This window comes from Lissotriton helveticus, chromosome 2_1, assembly GCF_964261635.1.
Source record: "Lissotriton helveticus chromosome 2_1, aLisHel1.1, whole genome shotgun sequence".
Classification (NCBI taxonomy): Eukaryota; Metazoa; Chordata; class Amphibia; order Caudata; family Salamandridae; genus Lissotriton; species Lissotriton helveticus.
This window is the reverse complement of record NC_136059.1, coordinates 1,024,994,840-1,025,009,939: the sequence shown is the minus strand read 5'-3', so window position 1 is coordinate 1,025,009,939 and position 15,100 is coordinate 1,024,994,840. Positions and strand designations below refer to the sequence as shown.

General features: G+C 42.5%; 1 protein-coding gene across 4 annotated transcripts in view; it reads left to right on the top strand.

Moving 5' to 3' along the window:
* NAA35 (N-alpha-acetyltransferase 35, NatC auxiliary subunit) overlaps positions 1–15,100 on the top strand; it is a 423,189-nt gene that overhangs the window by 310,578 nt on the left and 97,511 nt on the right. For all 4 annotated transcript variants that reach the window (XM_078675799.1, XM_078675796.1, XM_078675797.1 and 1 more), the window contains exon 19: positions 14,943–15,010. In XM_078675799.1, coding sequence (XP_078531925.1) covers positions 14,943–15,010 — 68 coding nt within the window. The remainder of the gene's footprint in view (positions 1–14,942; positions 15,011–15,100) is intronic.

Here is a 15,100-nt window from a genome sequence, read left to right as displayed (position 1 = left end):
TGAAGGTTGAGATTGGAATATTTATGATTCCGTGTATTATCCATTCACTGACAGGTCGTTCTGACATTGTCATTGGTAATCTTTCTAGTTTTTCAATGCTCAAGATTGTATAATCAGCACCCTTCTGCGCCATACCGATTTGTCTATCAGTAAGGTTAAAGATTTGGAATAGTGACGTTGTGTTGATTAAACGCCAAGGCACATAGCCTGAACGCAGATTTTGTAACGTCCAGCCAAGCTGTACAATAGAACGCAATTGTGACTGACCATGTTGTAATAATAGTAAGTCTTGCGTTAATATATCGATTGCTGAAGACACAATGCTGTCCAATGAAAATATTCTGGAGGACAGAGTCATTAACCCATTGTCCACTACAGAAAGTGATTTTTCCAAATTAATACGGTCAATTTCCCGTATTCTTTCTGCTGTCTCAATTTGAGTAACCTTCCAGGCCTCATTGTATGCTGCATATACAGAGGCTGCTATGAAACGCTTTTGACGCTGTTTGCGTGGTCCCAGTATGAAATCACGCAAGTCAGCACCATCAGTAAGTAAAGTTAGGTGTTGCTTAATTTCAGGCAGTGTGGAAGTTTGTAGCCATTGAAGGCATAATTTGCCCACACTGTAGGTTGTTATTATCCCTGGGTGATGTCTTTGGGGATATCTAGGGTCTGGCCTGGTCATTTTGAAACCCTGTGTTTTATTCAGGAATCTATCTTGACAGTTATTTGTATCTGTGGGCCAGATCAACCATTGTTTCCAATCAGGATGTGTTCTGTTTTGGTTAAGTATATGGTTTATGTCTATTTCTTCATCTGTATCAGAGTTATTGCTAAACATTGTTGGCTTTGGAATAGACAGGTTATTTAAATCTTTGATTTTTGCTAGGCCAAGACAGGTGGTTTGTTGGACGGTGTCATTTAAAAATATCATTTGTTCTGGGATCATGCAGGCTCTAAACAAAGCTTCTAAACCCTGTACTTGCCATTCTTTTGTGCCCCAAACACTTTTCAAATCAACATTTTTGTCCCAATAATCGAATCCAAAAGTATTCATTTTTTCAAAGAATGAATCAGAATAAATCAATTTTGTGTTGGTTATCATGGTTTTCATCCCTGTCTTGTTTGACAATTTGTAATAAAATGTTTCAGCATTAGTTATGTTAAAACCTGAAAAATATGAATATTTGTCATATACGGTTCTATAGCTCCCTTTTGGAGGTGTAGCACAATGTTCCCATTGATTATAACTTAAAACATTTCTAGGTTGTGCAGATTTATGCAAGAAATGGTTACCATAGTGGTTATAGCAATACATACTATCATAATTTGTAGAACCCTGCAAATAATCATGTTTTGTAAATTTAGCAGACATTACTAAGTCAGACATCATATTGTTAATACTTTCAAAGTCCCAATCATCAGCAAATGAGTTTGGTTTTGCAAAGTCACTCAAAGAGATCTTGATTTGGTGTGGATATTTCAGGATCTCGACCGGACCATAAATTTCATAGTCAGTGTTGTCCCAGGCTACCCCACCAGGTATTGGATTTGCTGTGAAGTTGGCAGAAGAAAGTTCTGAAGAAAGTTCTCGTTTCTCGACGTGTGAAGATGTGTGTGGTTTGAGGACCAAGTTGATGTTCTGACTTGCTGTGTCCATTTTAGCATATTTTCCCTCAATGAAGCGTCCCAAGGTAAATACCATGATGAGCCAAAGTATGAGGATAAATGCACCAAAACCCACCCAAAATTCAATCCATGGAGAAATCAGATATGTTTCTTTTAGTTGTTTCAAAAGTTCCTTTGCTTTGTCTTTAAAGGATTTTGGTGATGGCTGTGTCTTTTGTTCACTGAAGCCGTTAGAGGAATCATCGAAGTTGATGAAGTAACCAGATGCAGTTCTATCAATTGTTCCAATTGGTTCAGGATTTTTGTTCCTTGCATTTTCACTTGGTACTTCAGTATAGATTGGTGTGTCTCTGCTAAATGTTTTTATTTGGGTTTTCAGAGGTCTTAGTTCTATTGCATTGTTGCATAGTCCTTGTTGTTCTTCTGTAGGCGTTTCGAATGTGATGAGCCTTTTTGATAGAACCTCTGTACTGGTAGCAAACCTTGGTGTTCTGCTACTTATTGGGAGTCCACTTGGCCTACTGTTTGTTATCGGCCACATGTTGTGGTTTTACCAGGTCGATGGATACAACTCGGTTCTCCTTTTTTCCAGCAAGTGGCGGTAGTACAACTGATCTTGTCCCGTTGACAGACAAGACAGGAACTGCTTTTCTGTAAGAAGGCCCAAATTCCTTCTTTACCGCGATCTTTTCCCTGACTAGATCCCCGACTTTTGGAATCCAGACAGGTCTTGCTGGGACAGGTGGTGAATCTTCAGTGGTTGTTGGCTGTTGTTTCAACTGTATGTTGCTCAGGTCTTTTCTTGTTTTGTTTAAGTCCTGCAAAATAGCCAAACGGTCTTTGACATCAAAGGTTTTTTCTGTTACCACTGAAGTCTGACTATCAAGGTCAGAGATCAACATCCTAGTTCCGAATAATAATTCGTACGGACTGAATCCCTTCAGAGAATTTCTTGGCAAGTTATTTAGACTACGTTGGACACTTATTAGATGTTTGACCCACCCAGCTCCCGAACCTAATATCCTTTCTATTATAGATTGCTTTCTGTCTTGGTTTTTTCTTTACACCATCCCATACCCTCAGGAAGGAAGTGAGAAGATTCCCGCTGGGCTGTGCTCATTTGGCCATTCTTTCCCCCCCCAGGCTGGATTGCCTGAGAAAAAAGAAAAAAATGGTCGAACGTAGCATGCTCTTAGCGTATATGCCATTTAGACTCGCAAATCTTGTATAACAGTCCGGACGTCAGCCGAGTGCTGTGGATCTACATTATAAGTGGAACTAGCCTGTGTATGTTAATCGCAAGCCATTCTTTTTGCTGGTAATATTATCTGCCTTGATACGACGAGGTATTAAACTGCTTCTCTCCCCACTGCGATCTCTGTTACAGTTTGGGCAGTCTTTTTACAAACATGATGTAGTGCAGGCTCATGCCTGGCCACCAGTACCGTGATTGTAATTCTTCCAGAGAATCTTTTAATTTAAGGTGTCTGTGACCCTCGCCCATGTGTGCGTCTGCGATTAACAAGTTTCTCCTGTCCATGTTTGGAATCACTCTATCCCCCACTCCAGGGATTCGAGCAAAAGGGACGGAGTTTGCATCGATTATGTATGTATAATTGAGTGGATAGTTGATCGGTAACGCTGAGCAGTCGCCTTTTGATGACGTTTTCACCGCCAGCAATGTTTCGCCGTCAATGTATTTTAATGTACGCTTTTTTCGATCTACGGGAGCCGATTTAGTGGCTGCCGCTGCGGCTGTCTCAGCCAATGAATTCCCCACAACGTGAACGCCATCACGTTGATGACTCAGTGAGTGAGTCACGTGAGTCTTTGGTAGTTCTTTCTTCAAAAGAGCTACTTGTTCCCAGAGAAGTCTCTGCTTTATTGGTGCACCTGTGTCATCTTTGTAACCGTTCTGAATCCATGTCTGCAAATCCTTGTTATATGCTTTGACGCAGAAATATGAATCTGACACTATAAGTGTCGGGAATTCGCGATCCGCATTATCTAGCGCCATTTTCAAAGCTATTATTTCAGTTTGTAGTTCTGAATTAGTTTCTACTGAGTGTGATTTTGTTAATAGAGGTCTTAGTTTACCTCCGTGCCACACTTCTTTTGTAATCTCACATGTGGGATTGTATGCATGTTCTCCCCAAACGGAGGGTTGAGCATGTCCGTCTGTATAGATTACACAGGCGTAATGTCTTAGAGGCAGAATGTCGATTGGCAGAGGATACGTTTTTTCATATTTTAGATTTTTTAATTCTTCTAGTTCTGGATCAAAGAAGTAGTATACTTTGTCCGTTGTGATTGAATTTACCCATTGCAACCAATCTGGATCCAATGTTGTTGTTGGTAAATTACACGGTGTTGTTAATGCCTCGAAGGCTGATTCAGCTGTTCTGACTGTGATAGGTCTACCATCAGCTATGTCTTTTTCTCTAGCTATTGCGGTTTGAACTGCTTGAACCATTTTTCCTTTGTTGCTGAATCTCTGTTCAGCTTTTGTGTACAAATGTGATTTGAATGCAATTGGTACCTTATCTCCCTCATTAGAGGTTAGGTATGTGAATCCGCATCTCCCTGGGATGACTCGGATCACAAGGTTGCGTGTATTATCACGGGTTTCTAATTTTGTTTTAATTAGCATGTCTGTTTGTAAGGATCTCAAAATTTCTGTGTGTGTTTGAGTCCAACTGGATCTTTTAAAGTCTGGTTTAATTAGATCGTAAAGGGGCTTGACCCTTTCTGCGTAATTAGCAATGTAAGTTCTTCCGAAATTTAGGAAGCCTAGAATTGACTGTAGGTTTTTTAGTGTTTTAGGAGCTTGGATTACGGCACATTTCTCTAGGAAATTGTCTGCCAGGCTTTTGCCTTCACTTGATAACTCATATCCTAAGAATAGGACCGTCAGATGGGCAATTCTGGACTTTTTGAAGTTGAATTTGTAACCCTCTGCAGCGAAACCAAGTATTATGGTGTTCACTCTTTTCAAGTGAGTTTCCAAGTCATCATCTGTTAAGTAAATGTCATCGACATAAGATAATGCTTCATCATCATATTGTTGTAGTAATTCTGTTACTCTCGCTGAGAATACCCCCGGGCTATTCTTGTACCCCTGGGCTAACCAACAGAATTGTTTTTGAGTGCCATTTACTGAGAATGCAGTTAAATATCTGCTCTCTGGTGCTATGTTTTGACAAAAGAATCCGTTGGAGATGTCCAAGGTTGTTTTGTATTTTTTGCGCACTATGTTATTCATTAGTGCAGCACTGTGTGAGTTTTGCACTGCAAAAGTTTTGCAACATGTGTTAAGGTGTCGGTAATCCAAAACTAGACGGTACGAATTGTCTGGTTTGGAGACCGGAAACAAAGGATTGTTCATTTGTGAGGTGCAAGTTTCAATCACCCCTTGGTATTCTAGCTGATCTAGTATTTCATTTACTTGTTTTTTAGCTTCTTGCTTAATTGGGTACTGCCTTTGTGCAGTTGGTTGTGATTTTAACTGGACTTTGTGAGGAGGAGAATCCTCATCCCATCCTACATGATTTTTGTATAAAGCAGGTGCTAAGGCCACTGCCCACTTTCTAGCAAGTGTGTATTTTTTATGAATCGGTATTTGATTCGAGAAGGCAGGCATAATTACTTCTTCGCCATGAGGGCACTCCCTGACAAACTCTGGTGGCCAGTCTTTTTCAGCTAGAAGGATGTCATAGCCTTTGGATAGGTTATCCCAAAATAGTCCCCTTATTTTCCTAGTCTTATCTCCCTCTATACGTAATGTTATCTCGTATATTTTGTGGGGCTTGCTAACTCTGGTATCTGCAGTTTCCACTTGAAGGTATTCATTCGTGTCCACTGTCTCCAGAAGATTCATAAGGACTTTGCGAGCTATGCTCACCTCTGCTGCGCTGTCTAGCATTGTCTGAGCCCACTCTCCGTTTTTCAATTGTGTCCTCAGTATTCTCGGCATTGTTAACTACCTTGATACTGGCTACCTTCTTTTTTGGAAATTGTGATTTCTTTTTCAGTTGAGCAGGTTCCTTGTCTTTGGACTTGGCGTGCTCTTCTGATCGTCCTCTTCTTTCCGATTTCTGCGAGGAATTCTGAAAAGATTGAGAGGGACGTGTATCAATGTCTTGATATCTATCAGGTTTTTTAATATTATCCCTATTTCTAAGGTTATATCTATTCCCAGAGGGGTCACTCTGGGGTGACCTTTGTCTTGGGTTTGGAGATTTCTCTCTTCGCCTAGGCGACCTTCCTCTGGACTGGAATTTCTTTTCTTTAGGATTGGATTGTTTGTTTCCATCCCAGTTCTTTTTTGGTGAATTATTATTATTGTTAAAAAACATTTTTTCTGGACTTGTTGTCAGTTGCGGTTTTACTGGTATTCCACCTAGACTATCTCTGCCTAGTTCTTCATAGGATTTTTCTATGATTCTGGCAATTTCAGCTGGTTGGTCTGCTATATCTGTCTCTTTTAACCTCTGGCGGATCGCCACGTTTGCTGCTTCACCCTTTATGTTGGCTAGTAATATAGCCGAGACCTGCTTGAAGTCTTTCAGTAATTTCATACCAAGAGTTAAAGCAGGTTCTGGACCGTATTCATCTTGAATTTGTTTTAGCACATCTTGTATCACCGAAATGGATGGGACACCGTGCGTTTTTGTGTAGATGGAAGCAAAGACTGTACCCCAAGTGTCACAGTCCTCAATGTGTGGTGCGATTCCCATTGGGAGACATATAGTCAGAATCCTGTGTTTTTCTAGCGGGGTGGTGTCAGGAAACACCGCCTCTATTTGGGTGATTTTCTGTGCCAACCAGAATGGTATCTGTTCCCGTTTAGCTGGAACCTTACCTAGGCAGGATTGGATGTTCTGTGGTGTAATTTTATTTGTGTTCCCCTGGTGAGAGGTCAGCTGTGGTAGTTTAATCGCTGGCTGAATTGTAGAAGTCCGCATTACATACTGAACTAATTGTCTGTGAATTTTTAGTAGTTGTTTTAGCTGTATTAATAGCTCTGGTGCAGGCATCTCGTCGATGTCTGGATGTGGTGTGTATCCGGCTAAGACCGGCCACGTTGCTCCTGGTCTTCCTAAAGGACCGAGCCTTGTAATGTGATTATTATGTTTTAGGGCGCCATCAAATAAGAGCAAATGCTCTTGGAATTTGAGTGGTACTTCCACCTCCTCGAAAGGAGTGTACGTTTCAGGAGGTTCCTCTACTTTGTAATAGTGGAAGTACTTTGTTACAGCATTTGCTGCTGGAAAATGTATCCATGTATAGTATACCTCTGTCTGCCGATATTCGTGTGCCTCAATTACGAATATGACTGTGCCACCTCTAGGTGTCAGTCCATTTTCTATAAGTTTTAAGGTTATAGATCTCCTTTTAATGACCGGAATGAGTATTATATCCGCGTCTGCTGCTTGCATGGTAGCATCAGCATCTGCTATTTCAGTGGCTAATCTAATTGCCTCTCTTTCTCCATCACTGTCTCCCATTTTACTGACAGGATGGTATTATTTTTGTTTGCAGATCAGGTTTCTTATGGAAACAGAGATTAGATGCACAATATTTTGGAACTGTTTTATCCTTCAACGTTGACTATACCAAGAACCATACATAGGAGTTCCCTCCTGCGAGGTTTTTGGAGGATTTATAACCTTTCACCCACTCCAGACGTCTTTGGAGTATTTGGGAAAAGGGGTCTGAGTGAGAAAGCACGACTGAGTTACTCTAAATGTCTTACGTTAGTTTTATCGCCCTTTCCAAACGCGTTGGGCGCCATGTAGTGTAGTTCCTATCTTCCCAATAGGCTCTGCGCATTGGAATAGTACCTACAGCAGTAAAGGCCTAGGCCAGACGTTAACTAGGTCTACTACTGTCGATGCTAGACTTAATTTTTGGGTTTGCCAGCTAAGCTCAGAGTTCGCTAGAAACTTTCTCGAATGTTCAAGGAAGGATTAACTCCCCTGATTAGACAAGAAGGGATTTAGTTTCTGACAACCATAGAACATGACAACTTTGCTCTCCCCTAATCAAGAGTCAATCTCAAGAGTCGTGTGAGCACAAGGCAATTATTTTACTCAGTCAGTACGTGCATTCTTAGTCTCATCAGAATGTAGAGAAAAGGAAGAGACGGGCGTGTTCAATAAAAGATGTTATTTATTGATCAGTCTCTTTTCTCGTACAAGAGAAATGGATCGATATTATTGCAATACTTATAGTTAAGTAAAGTGCATACGTTAAAAGCAATAGTACAAAATAATACTGTAAAAACATTGATATGGTTTCTGAGCCATATGATGTTTAAAATGATTAAAATATATTTACATACACATATACATTTGACTAAACGCACTCAACTGGTGTTTCTAAATACGCCTACCCCGTGTACCTGACCTAAGTCTAATGCGTGGGCGGGAATAGAAAGTTACAGTTTAAGTTAAGTTTGTTTTTGCCAAGTGAATAACTAAAGAATTCTCTAGGAGGAGTTATTCAGTTCTGTACCTGGAATTTAGGATGAATGAGGAATGGTATCTCTTTCTCTGCTCTCGATATTCCAGGCTGCCTGCGAGGGCTACCCGGAAGCGCCGGTGCTGGGTCTCTCGGTTTGAGATAGCAGCGCGTCTCTCAGCGCGTCAGGAAGGCGGGGCTGCTGCCTGCGGGGTCTGCTTCTGCTCTCGGCTTCGGCAAGTATGGCTGCTCCGTCTTGTCACCACGCGTGTGTTTTGCATAGGGCAAGATCGGCAATATTTATACCTTAAAGGTGCCGGGATTGACGTAAGGATGGACATAGGTACGTCAATAAAGATGTCATACGACTTGCTCGTTAGCACATTCTTTACTAAAGTTCTCTGTGAAATCAAAACAATGGCCGCACGGATTATCCAGGTTGTCATAGGTTTGATTTGTTATGAGAACGTCGTATGCCTTATCAGGGGCTGGAGGAATATCGCTTGTCTAATTAGATCTCAAGCGTTATGACCTAATCAGATAACACATTCCTGTGCCGTAGTGTGACTGCGTCAGATAACGGTATCTGCATCATGGGGGATTTCTTGCCTCATGGGCTGACTGTTAGTTAACTAGCTAGGTAGTTTAACCAGAATAGGGTCAGGAATAGGGGGATCGATTCAGAACCTATAGAAATACACGACAATATCGTTACCGAAGGTAAGTAACTTGTTTGTCTGGCTTCTCTCACAGGAGAGGAAACCAACCCCCTTTGTCCAGAGCCCTTTGGCACCTTGATCGGCTGGAAAATGAACTTTGCAGGAGGCATGTTGCATTACCAGGCTGGGTATACCTCTAGGGTGACCCAGTCTGACGTGACCACAACTTTAAACTATCACCTTATTGTGTGTGGTAGAATTAGGAATTCTGGGATAGGGTGATGCCCACTCCCCACAGGAAGAGGTCATCTAGGGGGTGTAGTGACACCAGAGGTAAGAAGCCCTCACTTCCCTTAACACCACTAAATTGAGTATTTAGGGGACTCCCTGATACCAAGACTTCAGATTCTGATGGATCAAAAGAAGGAGTTGACAAAGAAAAGTCCTGTCACTAGAACCGAGGAGCAACGACTGACTTTGCCCCAACCCTGCCAGCCTGACTGCTGCCCCTAACAATCTGGAAGAAGGAGACTTGTCCTGCTGTTGTGCAGTCTCCAAGAAACTCAAAGGGCTGCCAGTGCTTCAGCAATTGCCTGAAGAAACTCACTTGGAGTAGAGGTGGTACTCCCCTGCAGCCGCAGGCACCAAAAACGCAAAGTGCAGTCCACTGAGTTGCTGCTTCCCATCCAGCCCGACACAGCAGCTCCCCAGGATGAGGAACCTGTGCTCCCGAAGGTCAGATCTGTCTCCCCACCGAGTGGGAGGGAACCAGGACCAACCGGAGCAGCACAAGACTAATACCCGGGTACCGGACCCCTTGCAGTAGCCAAGGCTTATGTGCCCAGTCTGGACACCAACACCGAAAGAAGACCTACCTGCACGTCAAGGGGCTTCAGGAACAGTGAGACCCACTTCGTTAGTGGCTCGGCTGTCCTGTCAGTCTCCCTTCTGCAAAACAAATACGAGAATGTGAGTCTGGGACGGTCCTCACCCCATGCCTCAAAGCACCTGTGCTCCATAGCCTGAGTCCAAGCGAGTTGACTGTGCCAGCGGGGTCCCTAGACCCACAAGAGTTAAGTCCACTCTTGGGTTTGCCCCGACTGGACTTCCAGTCGTCGCCTGCAGCCTCTTTCTGCAGACTCCCTCCAACCGCGAGAGACTCCTTCACTGGAATCTGACCCCATAAGACACCCCTGCACCCGAGCCTCACTGTCCAAGGAGAAGTAGACCAAGGGTGTCTGTGTGCATGAGGATCTCAAGGGTTGAGCCCCTCTGTGTGTTCCCCCGGAGTGCACTTTAAGTCCCTGCTTGCAGCCTCTGTGTAACAGGACCATTCTCCTATTGAAGTGAATGGGGTACTTGACTCCATGACACACCTCTGCACCCGGACGCCCTAGAGCCTCCCACGGTAACTTGTAGATGTGGTCTTGCCCATACCCACCTCAAGTCCAGAAGAACCTCATAAATCCTTGACAAGTGCCCGAATGCAATACATATTTTTCCTCCATAGGATAACCGTTGCCGATCCAGAAAATGCACTGTGTCCATTTCTGAAAATTGTAAAAATTCATAACTCGAAAAGTAGTTGCCAGATTCCGAGGATCATGGTATCTAAATTTATATAAAAGTATGGTATTTTTTTATAAATTGGTGTCGGATTCCTTTATTGAGTGTGTCTCATTTACTGCCATTGTGTGTAATAAATGCTTAGCGCTACCCTCTGAGATGTCTAACTGCTCGCCCACACTACCACAAAAGAGAGTATTTGGGGTGTCATTTGTCCCTCTGTAGTTCCTTTGGGGGTTGCCTGTACTCTTTGCACGGTATACCTCTTTTTGGTATACTATATAGAGAGCCAGGTTCCTACATTGGTGGTCAAGCTGTGGGGTCCAAACTTTGCATTTACTGTACCACTCTATCAGTATTGTGATTCCACTGAAGACCTCAGAATTGGCTTTAGAGTGCAAACAATATTTGTTAAAATTAAATTTGTTAAAATTATTTACTTTTTTCTTCCAAATTTCTAATCTGGTCTATTAGGGCCTTGGTTAAGTTCCCGGTCCTTGTCCTTGTTGTTTAGAAATGTAAAATGTATCCTAGACAGTAAAGCCTTTTAAAAATATGATAGATTTTTTCTAGCTTGCTAAAAAGGTTCCAACTATTCTAAAACACCATGTTTGATACAGACAGTAGTTCTCAGGCATTCAACCTGGATCCTTACAAAAACCATAAAGTGTCCAAACTTAAGGAACTCTGCAAAGCATGGGACCTTGCCAACAGGCCTCATCCTACAAAGCTCACCTGCAGAACCTGCTTGCTGAGAATGAAAGGACAAGGGGATGAACATGCTAATCTGGTCAGTACTTAGGACTACTAATAAAGATTGATGGAGATCCCCAGGTGCAGAAGTAAAAGTGACTTACCCCTAATATTAGTCCTCTTCCTCGATAGAAGGGTACAAATAAGTTATTGCTTATTATACAGCATTCTAGGCATCTGCTAATGCAATTTCATCTAAACCTCTATTGAAATCCTCCAAGGGGATAGTAGTGGACTGTGCGTCCTCAAATGTGCAGTATCCGTTTTCCTGCTTCTCAGGGCTGCACCCAATGTACTTGCATGCTTTCATTTTCCCTTTAAAAACGTTTGCAAGTGTTTTTTGGTCAGTAGATTCTGTTTTCTGACTTTTTGTGTTTGAAAATGGCTATCTTTGAAAGATTAATAGAGCAATACAGCCTATAAACCTGAGTTTGTAAATGTTTTTTCTCAGCATTTCCCTAACTCCCCTCCGCACCACCTGGCCCTTAGTGACTGTTTTAGCACTGTTTTCTTACCATTTTTAACACCTGCCTTTTTTGTGCATCTCCCATGTGTGATGTTTTCCAGCATAATAATGTTTGTAAAGGGCCACTTTGACATTTGTTGCGATGAAGGCCTGTGTTCCGTGCAGACAGCTGTTATTTCTATCCCTGCCTTTTGATTCAGCTTCATGAGTGGCTCTGAAGTGCACTAAGTGAGCTAGACATCTGGGAGCCGGCTGGAGGTTGACCATATGTTTCTGTTTTGCTCAGCAGCTGAGTACAAGGGTTCTCTTAGACTGAGTGTGAATCTAGAGTGTACCTGCCACCAACTTAGAGGGTGGCTACTGCTCCTGAAACTGGCTATTGCGAGGGGGAGAAAGGAAGGTGTGAGCTGAGATTCTATGAGGGACCCATTATGTTTATCTATACCCTTAGGAGCTGGATGACCCTCTCATGGTTGAAGTCCATGCTGGCTGCACGCATGAGACTACAGTGTTATGCAGCCTGGTATCTACGCATAGGTAGCTTGTCGCAGAACAGACCCACCAAGGATTGGTACTGACCTTGGATAGGCCTTAAAATGCCAGTGCTCATTCATTGTGTAGGTCTGTAGTGCTTACTGAAGTCTTGGGTGCTTAACTAAATTGCTCATTATCAACAAAATCTGCACCAATGTACAGTTAGTTCTGCGCCACTTCCTACATCCTATTCACATGCCTTATGGCACTGAAAGAATTGTCTTCTCACTGGTTTAGCTCCTAATCTGATACCAGTCATTTGCCCCCTTACTGGACCAAGTTAATTACACCTGCAGTAGGACCAAAGACCCACACTAGAGCCATTTGGGGCTTGACCCAGTCCCTGGGAAAGTAAGGGGTGGTGAAGAAATCTATATCTGTAATAATGTTGTCACATAGGAGGCCAGATCTCGGAAGCTAAACACAGGAGAGGCTCCCCTTTGAAGTTTTGGTGGGAAAGGATCAGGCGCAGCATAAGCTATGGGCAGAGCTGAGGCTCTAACAGAAGCTTTTTCGGGAGACAACTTGAAGTGGGAGTGTTTCTTTTTTTTTTTTTTTAGAATATCACAGAATGTTATGCAGCAGGGTTGGAACAGGCATGGAGTGATGTGGCTCCCTAGGATTGTCCAGGGATGCCTGACTTTTTAAACTTTCCAGCCCCTCCTTAAACTTTCCTGAACAAGGAAGCGAGACAAATGAGAAGACACTGGACCTGGGAGCAACAGCGAAAGAATGCCTATGCAGGTGGGTGACCTCCATCAGGAAAGTCACCACTGACTCAGTTGACACACAGGTGCCCTGCAAGACTGCCATAGCCATCGGGTCTGGCAAGTGCTGTAGGGAAGCTTTTTAGCTGCAGAGGCAGAATATTCCCATAAGCAGGAGAGAGCACCAGGAGCCCAGGCAGAGGACTGGTCTTACATAGGGAGCCCCAAAACCAAGTTCACGCAAAAACCAACCCTTTAGAGGCCAGGAGTCGTGAAGAAAATGCTCATGGTGACTAAGGCTTGCTACCAGGAGCAAATGCGCTCACGAACAGCAAAATCAACCCAGTGGGGGCAGAACATATGCAGTCTGGTGTCCGAGGGGACCAGGCAGAGAATAAAGCATGTGATGCTTTGGTAGGGCCAAGCCCTCAGGGGCCATCACTATCTTTTTGAAAAACTTTCCCTAGGGTGGCGGTGTGCATGGAGACCACTCCCTGAGGTTTACCAGAGTCCCTGGGATCTCATTCCTGGGTGTCTGCTGACGACATCCTCTGGGGCAGAAGAAGGGCACCAGAAGTGCTGGTCACGTTGCCTACCCTGACACCTCCACTGAATAGGCCTTGGACTGCTCTACTTGCTACCCTAAGCGAGTCAACTGCTACAAAGGAGTACTTGGTTCATGATAAAAAAGACAATTACAGATGTATTACTTGTGAAGGAATCGCATCCTACATAACTAAAAATCCAATTTCTTACAACCTCGAACACACCATTGTAGATTCACTCCTGCATTTTTTTCTGACTGCAAGATAATGCACTAAATGCAAATCATAGACCCCCACTAAGGGAGTCTGCCTTGACTACTTTAATTTACTTTTTCTATAATGTTTGAACCGAACTTGCTGACTACTTTGGTTTACTTTTGCTATAATGTTCAAACCTGGAATCCCAATCTGATTAGTCCTCATCTCCTCCTAGTTTTAGGTAAATTGAGTTAGTGGATTGGAAAATTGCTCTTTTGATGGTGTAAACCTTGACTCCTTTACTTATCTACCTTGAAAGATGTTCAATTGAAAGGGAATAGTGCTTAAGACCTTGAAAGACCGATTGTAAATGACGGACTGCAACAGGACTTGTACCATTTACCAAGTCCCCAACCCTCTCTGATGGACTTTCATTAGAAACAATAACATTCACTCTAGGCTGCTTTGGATTCTAGCGGCTTCCATCATTACCTATTTGCATCTAGTGATTGCTACTTCACAGAGTAGTATGCTAGTTCTTTTAAAAGTAATTACAGATGATGGATTTGGTATTTAAATATCATCCAAATGTTTTACTCTTTGTCTAACAATGGTTACTGGCACACAGAGATTTCATTCTGGAACAGATTTTTGTGTTATTTTTGGAAACCTTTTAAGGTTATATGAAAATTATTAATGGATTGCTTTTTTGTCCTTGCCCTAACTTTAAGCTCCGTGGTGACAAATACGCTGTTGTAGCCAAGTATTTGTAGTTTCCTATTACTGTTGTTAAGCCTCTTAGCATGCCAGGTAAAGGTTGTTGTTTTCTGAGAGGGTTATCTATCATCGACATGTTTGATCTGGGCCCTCCATAATCCAAGCTTGACCTTCCTCAGCCCATCATATGAAGCAAGACCTGTAAGCTTTGCTGGTGTGATTGTCCCTATGCACAGCACTTGATACATATCCCACTGTTGAATACGCATGCTTTATTGATGGTCTTCATAAATGCGGTCAGTGATGATAAAAACAGTGTGTGTAGAAAGGATTGTTAGAGCTTTGAGTGTTTCACTTGCGTGCTCCAGAGGGATCTTTTCCCATTATTGATATTGATGTAACTGCTAGATGCTGTTCCTTAGTTTTGTGATAAAACAGGTACTGCTGCTTGCCATTTTTTGCTGTCTGTTTTGTAATGCAAGTTATGTCTGTGTTTCTGGAAACCTTTTGTCTGATATATAGAGCAAAGGTTTCAGTTTGTCCTTTTAAAAGTAAGAGGGGAATTACAATTTCAAGGTTGTGTATCTGTCTGTATGTATGTGAAAGGCACCTTTCAAGTATTCCATAGATACTTTTAGGGGTTTGTATTTTTTAAGGATCTGTTTTCCCCATTTCAATTTTGACAGTTGTGTTCTTTTTTTTCTAGTTCGACCACTGAACAGAGAGATTACATTGAGCCAGGCATACCAGAATATGTGTGCTGGGATGTACAAGGTAATCAATGCAAAATGCTTGATATTCTTCCGAATAATACATTAACTTGTATGTGTGTCTTATTAGAACTGTCAGTCCACAGTCATGCAA